The sequence below is a fragment of the Neolamprologus brichardi genome, chromosome 23 (genome assembly GCF_056152115.1).
Source record: "Neolamprologus brichardi isolate AB-2024 chromosome 23, ASM5615211v1, whole genome shotgun sequence".
Classification (NCBI taxonomy): Eukaryota; Metazoa; Chordata; class Actinopteri; order Cichliformes; family Cichlidae; genus Neolamprologus; species Neolamprologus brichardi.
In genome coordinates, this window is record NC_142125.1 from 1,104,992 (window position 1) to 1,122,111 (window position 17,120).

General features: G+C 42.6%; 1 protein-coding gene across 1 annotated transcript; it reads left to right on the plus strand.

Annotated features, from left to right (window-relative positions):
* Positions 1-2,896: 2,896 nt before the first annotated feature.
* Positions 2,897-5,634, plus strand: s1pr4 (sphingosine-1-phosphate receptor 4). The gene is made up of 2 exons (XM_006803283.3): positions 2,897-2,946; positions 3,962-5,634. The coding sequence occupies exon 2, from the start codon at positions 4,114-4,116 to the stop codon at positions 5,347-5,349; it is 1,236 nt and encodes a 411-aa protein (XP_006803346.2). The 5' UTR covers positions 2,897-2,946; positions 3,962-4,113; the 3' UTR covers positions 5,350-5,634.
* The last annotated feature ends 11,486 nt before the right edge of the window (positions 5,635-17,120 follow it).

Genomic DNA, 17,120 nt, shown 5'->3' on the forward strand with positions numbered 1-17,120 from the left:
TTTACCATTTTAATAAGATGGGTGACATAAACAGCTACGTCCACCCAACAGACTGTCCATCCACTTAACCTGGAACCTGCCCAGTTTGTATCACAGGTGCTTATTTTAGCTTTAGAGTGTCATCGACTCACTATAGTGTCTGGTGGTCACGTCACTGTGGATCTCTTCCTGTGTGGACCCGTTTCACCTGCCTTCTATTAAATGGTCAGCAGGGGAGCGACTGGTTGCAAAAAGATTAGTAGTTGTACAGGAATCGATGGGAGCCCCCACCCCTCCACCCGTGACTTCGATAAACCTGATGTTGCTGGACTCTGTCACTAGTTTCAGGTAACAGTGAATATAAGTTTTTATATTCTGGTTATAAATTAAGGGCGACTGTCAAGGCTTCGTCCATCAGCTGTGACTTGTTGATTAGAAGTTGTTAGCCAATAAGCATGGAGTGTCATCACTGATTTCACAGGCTTCCTCATCAGGTCCACTTTAGAAATACCGAAATGTTGATGGTAAAACGTTCAGCTCGAGCTTTCATAACAGGTGTTCTCAAATCAGCAGGTGACGTCAGCCGGTTAGAGAAACATCTTTCACAGCGTCTGTGTGGAGCAGTCTGTCTTCCTTTGTGCAGCGACTCCATAAACGACTTTTCTGCTGTCAGTTTCTGTCAAAAGAACTTGGACTTAAATAAAATGGAAACGCTGCATTTCTCCAAGTCCTTCCTTGGGTGAACTTGCATCTCACTAACGAATACTGCTGTTATCACTACTTTGCTTTTAAGAATGCTTCACGTGTGATTACGCCATCAGCGAAGAGAGCGTAGGTGTTTTCAATCACTCGTATCACTCATCAAAGGTTAGTGATGTCAGTGACACCGGCTGTGGTGAAAACAGTCAATAATCTGATGTAAAAACTGGCACAACAGCAATTTTCTGGGTTTTTTAATCTTTCATTGGTTAACCACAGCAGGAAAAAAACAACAAAAAAACAAGCCAAAGTGCACAACATCACATTTGTGTTAATTTCAACAGAAAACTTGAAAAATGCACAAAAGTTCACCAAAACAGGCCTTCAGGACTTTGTGGAAACTCTGCAAAGTGTTCAAGGCATGAAAGTGCTCACTGTCGATTATATTTTCTCACGAAGAAAGAGAGGAAGTCTGAAATGCGTAAACAAAGACCTGGCAAGAACAAATTTCGTGAGTACGATATTGTAGCAACATGGTGACTTGTTCTTTAGAATAACTGATTCCCTATTGGTGTCCCATCAGCTGCTCTCCTCTGCATTCGTGCATTTTCACCGTAGCTTTGGTTTGCATGCTGGTATAGGTTTTCCTCTGCAGGCCTGAGTCTGCTGCACAGGCAGTACACACACATTTAAAAGATGCTTGGCACTAATTTGGTGGCTGTCATAAACGCAGTAATATCGCTGGTCATAGTTGAGGACGCACTTTTGTTGAAATCCCTTGAAGTGGAGACCTGCAGAGCTGGACTGCTTATCAGTGAAGAAGAAAAAACACACACTCATGCAGTTGTGGCCAAATACGCACATTGTGGTTATGGAGTGCTTTGAAGTTGTATTTTCAGAGTAAGGGCGTTTTCAACAGTCGTGGGTGTTGTTGACACCTCAGGATGTTGTAGCTTGTTGTACATTTTCCGGGTGTTTTTCTTTTTCCTCAGTTTATTCACAATAACAGTTTCGCCACCACCGTTAGATCTTTACAGAGTAACACAAGTCGACCACGATGGAGGACATGTCTTCAACACTAAAAAAGGAGAAGTTGTGTTGGTCTCGCAGGGGGACAGCACAGAAATGATGTAGTTAATTACAGCACACACAATGTAGGTCAAACATATATGCATGGGCGACTTTGTCTCGCCGTTTGTTAAAGAAACCGTGCAAACTGGAATAATTCGTGCAGACGCAGGCGACGGCGAGAATGAAGAGATATGTGCTTATAAGAATAATTGGGCGCTAGTATGATTGGTGTCATTTGACTTTTTGATAATTACAGTGCAGCAGCACATTTACAGCCTGCTTGGCTGGAGCATTAAATGTGTAACAGCAGCTCTTTGAAAACGTCGCTCGCGTTCGGCCACGAGCGACGTTTTGCTCATATCTGAAATTTGGTTTCTTAATTTTGGGGTCTGCCACTGTTTTCTGCTTCTTGCAGGGCGCCTCTTGTGTTTGTGTGTTTATGGTTTGAAAAGGGTCACAGCTTCAGCAGTGATGTCTGCCTCGTGGCATGTGGTTGGGGGCCCACTGGTGCATGGTGGGGGGTTTGTTGAAGGGTTTCATGCGCAGTGGTTATGTGTGAACAATGTAAGTGCGGCCTGCACACCCAAGCCAACAGCAGCTGCAAGAGAAGATATATAGTATGAAACCTCACTATCTACAGGGAGGGGCACCTGAGTTCCTGTTTTTCTCTTGTATTTTCCTTTTATTTTACTTATATTTGAGACAAGAAATTGTCATAACTCAGCAAGAGGCCAGTGCAAGTGGGTCTTTCCCCATATCCTTATTGCATAGCAAAAATTTACAACTAGTTTACAACTGGCACGAGTTTTGAAACCTTTTCCCGTTACAGGCCATAGAGCGCTTAAGCAATAGATTTGATTGGCAGTAGCGGCAACAACGTGCGACGTCCTGGGAAACAATAAATAAGAAGGTTAATAAACCAGAAATAAATGTTGGAGACGAGAAAATGATCAGTTGTTTTTTCTCGTTACACAGTGATGGAACATGTGCAGCCTCTCTGTTATGCACGTGTGAATGTGTGTGTGTGTGTGTGAATGTGTGTGTGTGTGTGTGAATGTGTGTGTGTGTGTGTGAATGTGTGTGTTGGGTGTGTCGGGCTTACTTCCCCATGTAAGTACGACTGTACTGCAAAAAACTCTTTAGTCAGCGACAGCAGCTGCACTATCACACACTCAGCATCACCGAGAACGGCCAGAGGTAAGAACTCACCACTGCACCTTCACCTCACTGCAGCTCTGCAGTCAAATCAAATTCAAATCGAATCAAAATTATATTATAACAGGAAAAAAAAAAAAAGAATTTAAACCCATAACTTTTAAACATAAATTCCAATTAAACGCCAATCAATCAATCAATTAATTAATTATAACATATTGTAATATATCTATATCTATATATCTATATATCAAGCACTTCTGGATGGATGCAAACTGCATTTCGTTGCCCTGTACCTGTGCATGTGCAATGACAATAAAGTTGAATTCTATTCTATTCTATTTGCTATAAAGATTAAACTTGGTGTAAAATGTTCAAATATATATTTTTTCCACTCAGATATTATTAAATACAATTTCAACACAACAGCAAAGCTGCATTTCTTCAAATATTTTTGAATATATTCATATATATATATATATATATATATATATATACGAATATATACATATATATATATATATATATATATATAAAAAGAAAAAAATAGTTTTTTTCTTTTTATATATATATATATATATAAAAAGAAAAAAATAGTTTTTTTCTTTTTATATATATATATATATATATATATATATATAAAAAAAACCTATTTTTTCTTTTTTTTCTATTTTTTTTCTATTTTTTTTCTTTATATATATATATATATATATATAAAAAAGAAAAAAAACTATTTTTTTTGTTGGTAATTATTTATTATAATTTTGCTAATTTTAAGCAATTATTGTTTTGCATTCTTGATAAAAAAAAACAAACATGTTTTTCCTTCATGTGGTGATTTAAATGCCCCATTTCTCACTCATCCTGTGTTAACCGCAGATGGGTGGAGACTGTAGCGTTCGGGAGACATTTAAATGGGGCCTTTTAAACTGACTGAAACTTTGCAATGAAGCGTCTCAGAGTGCAGTGCTGAGAGTGAGGGAAACTTCGTTCATGGCTTTGATTCTCATACAGAAATCACTATTGTTTCTTTGTTTTCTTCTGCTCTTATTCTCAGGTGTTTGTTGCTCACAGGCGGCGAGCTCCAGTGGTTAGAGTGCGCCCATAGCCTGTTCACTCACAGGAGTTTCGCACTAATTCCCGTGCAGCTCGGTTCAGCCTGTTCTCACCCAAATCCTTCATCTGACCGGCCGGCTCAGTTTCCCCATCATGAGTGCCTTGGCCTCCCTCACGTCCCCTTCCTCCTGCCCTCACATGTACAACGTACCCACCTACCAGAGCAACAGCACTGCCACCAGCGCTGCGGCTGGGATCAACCACGTGATCCTGAGGCATTACAACTACACCGGCCGTCTGCAGAACAGGACCATCGCGAACTCCCAGACCCAGATCAGCGTCTCCGTGGCCGTCTTCCTGTTCTTCAGCATTTTCATCATCCTGGAGAATCTCCTGGTGCTGGTGGCCGTCATCTCCCGCATCCGCCACAGCCGTCGTTGGGTCTATGTTTGCATTGCCAACATCACGCTCAGCGATCTCCTCACCGGAGCCGCTTACCTGGTGAACATCTGCTTGTCTGGCAGCCAGACCTTTCGCCTGACGCCTGCTCTGTGGCTCTTCAGGGAGGGCATGCTGTTCGTGGCCCTGGCAGCCTCCATATTCAGTTTGCTGCTGATTGCTGTGGAGCGTTACACCACCATGATGAAGCCACTTCCCCAGAAGTCGACCAGAAAGACCTACTATCGAATCTATGGCTTGGTGGCGCTTTGTTGGGGTTTGGCGCTGGTTATTGGCTTTCTGCCCTTGCTGGGCTGGAACTGTGTGTGCAGCCTGGATGGATGCTCCACCCTGCTTCCTCTCTACTCCAAGACTTACATCTTTTTTTCTCTCATTATCTTTTTCCTCATCCTTCTGGCTATCGGTGTGCTGTATGGTGCCATCTACTGCCACGTGCACAAGAGTGCTCAGCTGGCGCCCCAGCGCAGTCGGAAGCGCTCCTTAGCGCTGCTGAAGACTGTCATCACCATTGTCGGGGTCTTTATGCTCTGCTGGGGGCCACTCTTCATGCTCTTACTGGTAGATTTCTTCTGTGTCTCCCGCCAGTGCGCACTTCTGTTCAGCGCTGAATTTTGCATCTCCCTGGCCGTCCTCAACTCGGGCCTGAACCCCATCATCTACGCCCTGGGCAGCAGCGAGATGAGAAAAGCCATCGCTGAGCTGCTCTGCTGCTGCTGCCTCAGGGTCGGCCTCTGCCACCCGGACACATTCACATCTAAGGAGACCAGCAGCACCTCGGAGAGCAGGAGGGACAGTCTGAGGAACAGTTTTAATAAGGTCAGGAACCTGAGTGTGGCCTCCCCGCCATCCACCCCAAGCAAAACTCGCAGGGCACCTAGAAAATATCGTCTGAGCACCACCACCAGCTGCCTGTCAGTTTCAAGTGGTTAAACCACAACGTTCCCCTCCCAACTAAACCAACCTGTGTGCACTGATACACATCTAACCGTTTCCTCACAGTTTTGGTTTGAATGTTCACTGCTTCATGAAATGCACTGCTGACTAAACGCTCCAGTAATATCCTCAAAATATTCCAGTTTGCAACAATGTTACAAGAATTTTATTTTTTGCATCTTTTGTAACAGTAAATGATACATTCACCGTACTTTTCTATTATTGCACTTATTGTTCATGTGAATATAAAATATGCACGTTTAAGTTGTTTTTTGTACTAATTCTGTGTAAGAAATATAAATAAAGTTTATTTTGCTTTATCCATGCGTGCCTGCTCTTTTCAGTAGGATAGTACCTCTGCTTACCTCTGGAGGGAGGCACCTCATCAGAGCTTTGACCCCCTCCTGCAAATGATCAGATGATTCAGTGTCACTTAAACCTTCATAGACTGAAAGCAGACATTATTATTACCTTAATATCAATTCTAGATTTACTAAATATACCAAATATACAAATTCCAGCTCGTTTAAATGATTATTTTAGTCTTTCTAAAGAAGGCTTAATGTGTATTCTGCAGGCATGTCGCTGCACATGTGATGCTTCTTTCTGTATTTCAAAAGCTTTTCCTAACAAGCTTTTCAAGAGGCCATTTCCAGCCTGCTCACCATTTCCTGCGTTTCTGGCAGGATGACTGATTGGAGTTCAGTGCAGAGGAGGTGAGGGCTGGGACTGCAGCCCCAAGGGCACACGCAGCCAGGGCTAATTGATAAATTCATTATGACTGTCTGGCAGCACGAGGAGATAAGGTTCAGCAGATAGTATGTACCCTTAAATTATACAGGCTACTGTACTGTACTGTATTTGTCCTGCTGACGCACACTGATCTGAGACGGAGGAAAGTATTTTTACAAATCACAAGTAGTCGTCTGCCGTTCTGCAAAGGTGCAGCAAGTGCTTTATTTGCTTTTACAAAAGAATCAGTGCAATCCCTGCGACGGGGTTTCTCACGCTGTGAAACTCAAAGCGATTTGTGGTTCAAAAGATTTGGAAGTTCCCACTCTTAATATAAGATCATGGTTAATTCTCTCAGGTTTTTGAAGTATATCCTAAAAGAAAGACCCGTTTACATGATAAGTCCTCCTAAAGTTAATGACCAGGAAAGAAGCTTCTCCAGTTATTATTTATCAAGCAATTCTCTGCTAATCGTCTGAAGGCTGCTGTTGTTTGAGCAGGCAGACTACATGCAGTCATCACGCTGTGACTCAACTGTTGCATGAAAATGACAGTCTTGGTGCAGCTGGGAAGCATGTCCCGTCCGCCTGCAACGCTAAAACTACATTTTCATTTAAAAAACTTCTTTGAAAATGAAACGGGTACAGCGTTAGAAAGTGAACGACTTATTGAAACAGTAGGAACGATGGATTATTACAAATGACTGCAAGTGGATCGGTGCTCTGATAAGAGCCAGTGCGGTAAGTGAGTCACAAACCCGCGTTGGCGATAAAAAAAAGATTAGGCAAGATGGCAAATAGGCTTAATCCCTTTCCTGGAATTTCCAAGCTAGATTCTGCAGACATTAAATGCCTCAAAGTGTCCCCGTAGGCCAGAGCGATAAAGCCGTACACCCCGAGAGTTAGCCTCAGTTCCATTAGGCTCCCCAGGAAGTGTGTTTAAAAGCTCAAACATGATACTGGGATTTTCTGTCTATTGTCTAATAATGACCTGAAGTAGTTACTGCACCAGCACACAGCCTTTCAGAGACATTTCATGCTGGGTGAGACTTCAGTCTTATAACACAGAATATTAGGCCGATCAGGAGTTATTGCCTCGTCTTTCTTTGTTCCACACACCTGAAGTTAAAAACATTTGCTTATCAATAACGATTCAGAGATGTTCCAGTCTCCTGGCAGCCTGTCATGCAGGCATTCCCGTTCATGACGTCTGAAAGCTGCACGGGCTCGTCAGCGTCGACTGGAAATGTAGCGGTGAAGGTGAGGAAGGAAGGATCCTGCTTTCGCCCACGCAGAGCTTGAGGTGATTGTGTTGTGGCAAATATGCAGGAAGCACGCACGCACACACGCACGCACACACATGCACAAACACACATGCACACACACACATGCACGCTCATTATTCAGCGTTAAATCAATGTAAAATGACAAATAATGACATGTAGTCTTGCACATAAAAGGTGCACGTGCACACGCTGAAGGTTAAACATGCACAGATACCCTAAGCTCACGCTCTCGTCTGCTTTGTTTTTGTGGCTGGGGAGCCGAGCAAGTTATAGCTAGTTGTGTGTTTGTGTGTGTTTCCCCCCTCTTCATGAAATCCTGCATCTCTGCCGTTAAGTGCAGGGGATAAAACCCCCTCATCCTTGGTGCTGGCATGGCTCCAGGCCTGATGAAAAAGCAACAGTAAATTCCAGGCTTTATTAGCTCGAGCCTGAGAGACATTTGTTGTATCATTTCTATAACGTGTCACGGGCTGATCACCAATCCACGCTGCTGCGCTCTCACTCTCCCCTTACAACAACACGGCCTTTTCACTCTTCTAAATGAGGTACGATGGGTTAATGACGGTTGCGTGCAGACGTGGCTGTGCCCTCAATAATTACCTCGCTGGCTTTGCCTCCAGGTGTTCAGCAGACAGCTAATGATGTACTGTCTGAGGAGAGGGGAAGGCAGCGGGTGAGGCAAAAAAGCTACACGGGGGAGCTTGTGATTGGTTGCTATCAGCACTGCGACAACTCGGTGGCACATGTGGTGCAGAAGGACTCGGTGTGAGAAGAGCCCAGAAAAGCTGCTCGTAAAGAAAACGCTGCTGCATGTCCGTACAGCTGTACTGCTGAAGGGAAACGACACTGTTTTATAAACTGTGTCTTTCATTTTCAGCCTCGACGTCATTTCTGTGACACGTTTCTAGCTTCCTTGCAGAGATGCGTGGCTGACTAATACAGAAATCCATATCAAGGAATACTCCACCCAAAGGCCCGTCTTCTGAAAGTGAGTCACAGGTCATATATAGAATTTAAGGGTGGATCTAAAAAGTGTGCAGCATGCTCCACTAGGTCAGCGTTTTTTAATATACGTTGCAGATCACTCCAGTTTCATATCATCCAAAATATCTTTATCGACTCTTAAACCAGTCCTGCATTTTTTATTTTTGCCCAAATATGGTGAAATGCACAGTTCGTGCATTCTGCCCCTCATAACAAAGTTTGGAGTTTAGTTCAGTCCTGAAAAACAGCAGCAATGACATGGCAGCAAGTCCATGCCAAACAAATAAAAATAAATGTGTGTGTGTAAAAAGACACATTTCGATTTCAGTTTGAATGCAGGAGGAGTAAACTGGTGGAGTGGTGCAGCTTTTGAGGGGAGGAAGTGTGGACGTTACTGTTATTTGTATTTCACAAAAGGACACGAGCACGATGGTAAAGTGCAAATGTAGCAGATTTCAAACGGTCGACTGCGTTGTGACGACAGACACAGACTGGCTGGAAACTGTATTTATTTCTAAAAGAGAAAGTGCAGCAGCAAAATCAGTGTCACACAGCAATAGCAGGCCTCTCCTCATTCCTGTGTAGCACAAGTAAGCAACACATAAACGGATGGTGTAACAGAAAACACAGTTCCAATTATTATTTTCCTCGTTCAAAGCAATCAAAAACACTTTGGGAGCTTTTAGCCATAAGAACTAATACTTAGCAAAGACAAATACACCAAATTTAAACGTATAATTTAGTACAGGGAGAGGAGCTGCAGAAAGCGTGCCTCACCAGTGTGGAATCCATGCCGCTCTGGCTGGGAAACCCCACACATGCAACATGTTTACAAGTGGCGTCACACTGATTAATGCCCCACTTCAACAGTGACACGTGGAACCTTAGTTTTACAAAAATTAAATTTACACAATAAAAAAAATAAACTATATACAATACAGTTTTGAGAATGTTCACACTCAGTATATTATATCTCAGCTACACAAACTGCACCCAGGACAGAAATAACTGCATTATACAGTGAAGCATCTGCTCTGACAGCATGCTAACGCTAAGCTAGTGATGATAGAGCTGCGTGCATGCTGACTCCAGCCCAGCAGCCAGAGCCTGAACGTCAACAGGTAACAAAGGTGAGGATCCATGTCTGTAGCAACACTTCTGCACCCCTTAGTATCAGCTGAGCATGGTTTAAATGTCACAGCCTTCCTGTGTAACTTTGCTGGTGTTCACCTGTTTACCTGCTTCCTGCAGGATAACACACCGTGTGACTGGTTTCTTGAACATGACGATGAGTTCACCGTCCTCAAACGCATGCAAGGTTAATAGAGTGATCAGTGAGTGTGACTGAAACAGAGGTGGTCTTTGTGTTCGTGCGATGAGATAGAGCCCAACCTGTACATGAAGTCAGAGTTTAGCTTCACATTCTGCACCGTCTCTGTCGTCCTACAGCTGTGTTCGTTTGGCGTTTAAACCCAGATGGTGCTTTCAGAAGATTTAAGGAGGTGATCAGTTGAGGGCCAGGTCAATTTTCAAGGATGCATTTCACTGAGGGCACAAACAAATGATCTGCTCTGAGGCTGAAGGAGAACGATAAACGACATGTTGTTGGGACAGATATTTCCAGGAGTGTGTCTAAAGCTTTTTATCACTGTGAACGAACTGACCACAAAGTATTTCAGCCCATAATGGATAAAAAAACGTGTAGCAGCTGCTTCAAAGCTACAGAAAAGGATCTTCAGAGATATGATTTCACTGCTGTTCAAAGAAACATGAGGACGTATTGATGCTTCGGTCCAGACAGCAGCATGTAAGCGCCGTTCTTAACACAGCGAGCGACAGCACAGCGCACATTGTTTAAAGACAGGGTGGGATCCGCCTCTAATGTAATAAATGTCTGAAATTACAGGAACGAACTGACTCACTGCTGAGAGGGGGAAGGATTATCATTCCTGTTGTGCTGATATGTTGTCATGCACACCCACAAAACCTTGTTCTGTTTCCTTCTGGCTGAATATGGAGGAAATCACATCAGAATACTCGAGATAATCCAGTTGGAGACGGTCGAACTGTCTCATTGTTTTGTTACCGTAACACATTTGCATAATCGGCAACCTGGCAGTCGATTTAAGCAGCAGAACACGTTCACGTTCAGCTTTTTTAACCCACTTCTGTGCTCACATCAGAGCAGTTTGAGCTTTATTGCTGACAAATAAACTGTAAGTCATTTTAAAACAGGAGACAGTGGCTGGAGTATCGCACAGGCTGCACCGAGGATCATTTATGTGCCCATTATACTTTATAGAGGAATACTTTTTAATGGCTCTATCTGGGTTTATGGTGCCTATAGCGTTTCCTTTATCTAACATGTAAAATATTCTTATCATTTATTATGGTTTCAATCATGTTTATGATTCAAAAGAGTTTCTATGTTTCCGTTCCACTGGATCTCCACTGGTCTGAAAGCTCCCAGCTCCACACACAAACCAGTACAAAGGAGATATTCAGCTACAAGCAGCCTGTCTGCTGTGCTTGATGGATTGTCAAAGTGCAAGTATTTGCACTGTGAAAAGAAAGTTTTTACAGGACAAACTAAACACACCCTGACTGGTTCAGTCAGCTGCTCCTGATGAAATGGGATGTCCAAAGCAGGAGGGTGGAGGAGCTGGCCACCTTACACTGAGTTAACCATAAACTCCTCTATATAGCAAAGTACATCGCATGTGAGGTCATCGGTACGACAGCTGAAGCTTAGCCCAAATTTGGGTCACACAACAGGACAATGATCATGAGCACAGCAGCAAATCGACACCAGAATAACTGAAAGAAGAAGAATCGAGGTGCTGCGATGACCCTGTCAAAGTCCTGACAGCAGCCAGATTGAAACGAGCTGTGCAGATGCCCACAAACTGCCAAAGTCAGTTACAGTTACCATTTAAAAAGGTGGTATTCAGATTACAGTTACTTTCTTGAAATAAAGGGATTACATATGATTTCCTGTTTCATATGTTCGGCTGTCCCGTCTCTACTTTTGGTAATCGCCAGTGGAAACCCAAACAAAACACCCATTAAGAGGCTGTAATGCCCGTGTTTCAATCTCACGGCCCATGTCACCTCTACTTGCATGACGTGAAGAAATATTTTTAAAAATTATTATTCAAAAAATTGTTTAAGTTGTCACCGAGCAGAAACGGGAGATGGGAGCATGTAAATATAATAATAACCACTGTAGCTAAAAAGACGGTACAGTTGTAAGCTCGAAAATGTGACGTCAAAACCTCAAAGGATTGTGGGTACGAGTGGCGAGAGGTACTAGCTCACGCAGGCTTTCACAAGAAAACAGACACACAGCGATAAAAAGAAACACAAAGACGTCAATAAGCTGTTGTGTTATTAACTGCAACAGCCGGTCGCATGACAGCCACGGGAAGCCGACGGGTAAAGAGATCAGTTTTAATCGGATTACGTCGTTGAAGAGAAATTGTTCAGCCGTGTTTCCGAGGTAACAAAGAGGCGACGGATGGTCTGGATTGCAGTCATTTGAAGACCAAATATAACGTCCCAGAACATCCAGCTCACAGGTTAGTCTACTCCAAGCATTTATACAAAGGTCAGTCTTCTGTTGTAGTTATTACGTAACTTATTACAACATAATTGTTGATGTAGGTTACAAATAGTCTTATATTGATTTGAATTGAATTCATTGCTGCTTTGTTCACTGTGGCTTTGCGGGCTAATGTTTGTTGTGTTTTGTAGGAAAACCAGCCTACAAAATGCAGGAATATGATCCAGACTGGACCCCTCTATCAGCCTGGGTCAGACCGAGTGTAAAGCTGCTACCACAGCCAGATTTGATCGGTCAAGCGGGAGAGCGAGATCGAAACAGCCACGAAAAGTCTGCATATATGTGCCCAAGTGTTGTACTGAAGCAATCAAGTGATGAATAACTGTTTTCCAGTTTGTTTTGATATGTTTTTTGCATTGTTGATTTGTTTTTCAGCGAAGCAGCTAATAAAGCTGATGGAATACAAGTTGCCTCTTTCTTGTAAGACTCTAAAACAGAATGAAACAATAATGCAGTTATAAATACAATAAATTGAGTGAATTATGAAACACTTACTTTACTTCTATTGGATCTGAAAATGTTGTGTAACTAAGGTCCTTACTCCACACTGTATGCTCGTGTAGGTCTGACCCTCCTTTAATTTTTATCTTTTTTTTCCTCTTCGTCACGTCTGTCTTCGTGCGGCGCTGCCGTGTTCTCCTTCGTTTTGTACAGAACTGTTTTTGGGGCAAATAAAATGCAAGTATGGATTAAAACCACAGAATTAATCATTACAGGTGCTGGAAATGCTGACGCTTGATGCAGTGTTCTGATTTTGCTGCCACTCGTACCCACAATGCAATGCGCAGAAGTCACGTGGTCTGTCGATCTCTAAGACTCGACTGTACACCGTGTTCGTGTTTTCCTCTGAAACAATAAGTTCTGTTGGAGCAGTCTTTCAACGCCTCTCTCTGTCTCTGCTAGCAAAGTTGACCCAGACAACAAAGTAAAGCTAGTTTTCAGCTACGAGCCGACACAGAACCCACCGTATTAGCCAGAGGTCCCTTTACTACGGTTCGGAGCCGCGGACCTGTTTTATATACGAATAGTTTCTATACGAGATTGTAATGATAACAGCAAATCCTTATTTGCCTAGTATCATGTTTTATGTTGTTAATACTCCTAGACTGTAGGGGGAGCTAGAGAGGCAGAGGGAGTTACCTCGGAGTAGACTGTGATGGCGAAGCTTTGTGTACATGTGAACCACAGTTCGATAAAGTACCTTCTCTTCAAGTAATGGTGTCATTCTTAAGAACCCACAACAACATAAAGAAACAAGACAGAGATCGCTGCAAAAAGTGCAGCCTTACCTAATGTCCACCTGTTACTCATTTATATTAAGATTTAAACATCTAGTTGGTGTTGGTGTGGAGAGTAACCTTCAGTAATAAATCACACAGCAATAGTTCATTCATGTAGTTGTAAACAGCATGATAATTAAGTAATCCAAAGTATTCCGAATATGTTACAAAATACATTTTGGGGGATGTAATCTGTAATCTGTAGTGGAATACATTTTAAAAGTAACCTTCCCAACACTGAAGACAAGTGACTGATAATGATGGCCTCAGCTTCCCGCTGCTACATGTGGTTCTGCAAACTGTTGAATCGTGGGATGTTCTCTTCTTCACGGGAATCGAGGACTGCTCTGAATCTTTTTGCAGCTGCGGTTCAGTGCGAAGTGTTACAATGTAGCTGCAATAAGATCATAAAAAAGACATCGAGTAACGTTCAGTACGAGCCAAGAACTGTTAGACGTATAACTGTGTTATACATAAATGTAATAATGATTTCATGTAACAGACGTGGCTGCTGTTTAAGTGACCTTTGATAAACTGACACACAGCACCATTTATTTTATGCAGGACGTCTCTTTTGTGTGCAAGCGTGCACTATGGAAATATCATTCTGCCAAAGCAGGTGCACGCGAGAACATTCATGTATAGTTCTTAGAGCGGAGCTGACACACTCACACACACACTCACACACACACACACACACATTCCTATAGGCATAAAGCCTCCCTATAGGAATAATGCTTACAATTCAGCAGCCAGACATCAATAATGGCTGTGCAAATATCCAGTGTCGGGGTTATAATTACACCCAATCAATCAGTGGTGCTTGCCATTTTCCTTTTGGCCTGTCAACAAGTAGAACAAAGAAGACGGGCGTACTCTTTGCATGTCCGGATGGAAAACTCAAACATTTGCATACAGCCCTCTTTATCCTCACACGGTGGTTTCTGTTGACTGCACCTGGCTGAGGAATTCTTTTCGGAGCAATCCGGGAACACTTTTGGATCTTGTAATGATAATGCGCTGAACTTTCTTTCTTTTTTTAATGAATCATGTCTGTGTAGCTGTGCACAAACATACTGCAGCTCATCCACACTATAAACTGGGAAAGAAAGCAGATGAAGAGGAACGAGGGAGAACAAAGAGACGCCTAAACAACAAATTGTGTTCAGTTGCTTCCTAATTATAGGGGAATGCGCTGCATGTTGTCTTCATTCTGCATTTTCCGCTGTTTCATAACAAAATAATAACTAAGAGAAAAGGCCATTGTGGAGAGATCTAATCTGATGCCAATATGGGCAACATGTGGACGGCGCTCCGAGACCAGCTGTTTCCTCTTTATCAGGATAGCTGGACAGCGGACACAAAGGAGACTGGCTCCAGGTTATGAGATATGAATGAATGCAGACACACACACTGATAACACAGAGGCCATTATTAAGCAACTTTTTTTCTTTTTAATTTGATCATTTCAGGCAAAAATTTCCTTCTTCGTTTAGTGTGGAATAAAATGACCAAACACAACCGCTCTCTCTCTCTCGAGGTGCTGGATGTCGGCCATCTGCACTGACTTTGTCGTCAACCTTGGGAATATATGTGAGCGTGTTTACTCTCTTTTCTTAATCCTCTCTGTCGGCCTCGCCGTGCTGTGGCTGAGTAGCGTGACCACTTAACTAATTGTGCTGTGCAAGATGTTCCAAGGGTGATGATTTGGCTTCGGTTTCCTAAAGTTTCCAAAGAGAGGACGCAGGTTTTCGTGAAGAGGGGCTCTGTGGGAGACTCCTTTGGAAATGTGGAAAACAATCTGAGGCTTAGTGAGGCTAACGTGCTCAACATGTCGATGTCGAGGAGGTAACCTTAGCGATCCATCGCTGAATAGCTACCATTGCTCTAATGCAGCAGATTTAGGCAAATACTAGGGATGCAACGATACCAATTTTTTCAAACCGATACGATACCGATACTTGGATCTGAGTACTTGCCGATACAGAGTACAAAAAAACGATACTTCTACCACACACACACACACACACACACACACACACACACACACACACACACACACAAATGCAATGAATTGGAAGACAGGTTTTATTATATTCTCTGCCAATAAAAAATAAAATCTTAATAAAAATGACCACAAAAAATTTTCAAGTGCATTGAGTTTTTCCTTTCCAGTCACCTTTCTCACTCACTATGTGTTAACAGACCTCTCTGTATTGAATCATATCTGTTATTAACCTCTGTCTCTCTTCCACAGCATGTCTTTATCCTGTCTTCCTTCTCTCACCCCAACCAATCACAGCAGATGGCCCCGCCCCTCCCTGAGCCTGGTTCTGCCGGAGGTTTCTTCCTGTTAAAAGGGAGTTTTTCCTTCCCACTGTCGCCAAAGTGCTTGCTCATAGGGGGTCATATGATTGTTGGGCTTTTCTCTGTATCTATGAAGCGCCTTGAGGCGACATTTGTTGTGATTTGGCGCTATATAAATAAAATTGAATTGAAATTGAATTGAAAGTGAAAAATAAGCACTTCTGTTAAATTATTGCGGAGTCTCCACATTGTAATTTTACAAAATATCACTGAACTATTGGCACTGTCTCGAGCTTTCAGAATAATAAATAAACACTTCTGTTTGGAATAAAATAAATACAAATTAGGTTTGCGAATAAATTAAACTTTTAAATTATTACAGAGTGTCCATATTGTATACAAACAAACAAAATAATTATTATAAAATAAATAATAAATAAAATAATAAAAAACTACAACAGAAATGACAAGCCACCCTCTGATTAATGAAATAAGTTAGTATCGGTTCATGGTATCAGTTAACTTTTACGAGTATGAGTACACACACATTTTACAGTATCGGCCCCGATACCCGATACCAGTATCGGTATCAGTGCATCCCTAGCAAATACTGATTTGATGATGAGGCTTGCACTTCCTCCTCCTCATCAGTGTGTGAGCTACATATCGTGGTACACGCTGGCACAGATACTGTTATGCCAAAGTGGTTTCACAGGCTTTGAGTTTCTCTGTGTTCACAGCAACCAACCCGTCGCATATAGACGCTCACAAAGGCTCACACTTAAAGAACGAGGTAAGCATGGATTAGTGTTGTGAAGGGAGGCAACCTTATCCTAATCTTTAGCTTCTGACAGGCTGACACGAGAACCTTACGTAGATGCACAGACGTCACAAGTTGCTCATGTTGAGTTTTGTGTTGCTCTTCTCGTACGTGACATTAACTTCTACTGTTTGGTTTGGTTTAGGAACAACACCTTTACAATATTAACTCTGCACACGATACTGCAGAGTTAATTGTGTGCAGAGTTTAATGCCTTAAACAAAGGTGCATATGTGACGACTTCTCTCACCCCAACCGGTCGCAGCAGATGGCCCCGCCCCTCCCTGAGCCTGGTTCTGCTGGAGGTTTCTTCCTGTTAAAAGGGAGTTTTTCCTTCCCACTGTCGCCAAAGTGCTGCTCATAGGGGGTCATATGATTGTTGGGTTTTTCTCTGTATCTATGAAGCACCTTGAGGCAACTTTTGTTGTGATTTGGCGCTATATAAATAAAATTGAATTGAATTGAATTGACTGTGAGAGGAGGATTGCTACTTAGGGTCAGAGGTCAGTTACAGTTACATGAACCACTTGTACACAACGTTTCTGTATATCTGGCTTCCTGACAGCAAAGCTTACTTTTAGACTACGACTACAGTCAGACTGAGGAAAATGGTGGGAAGCACACGTGCAGTGAACTTGTTGCTGCTTTGAAGATCTGTGAAAACTTGCAGTCAGCTGACTGGACGGGGATTAAAAAATGGAAATAAAACAGAGTCAGTCTGTTACCAGTCTGCTGCTG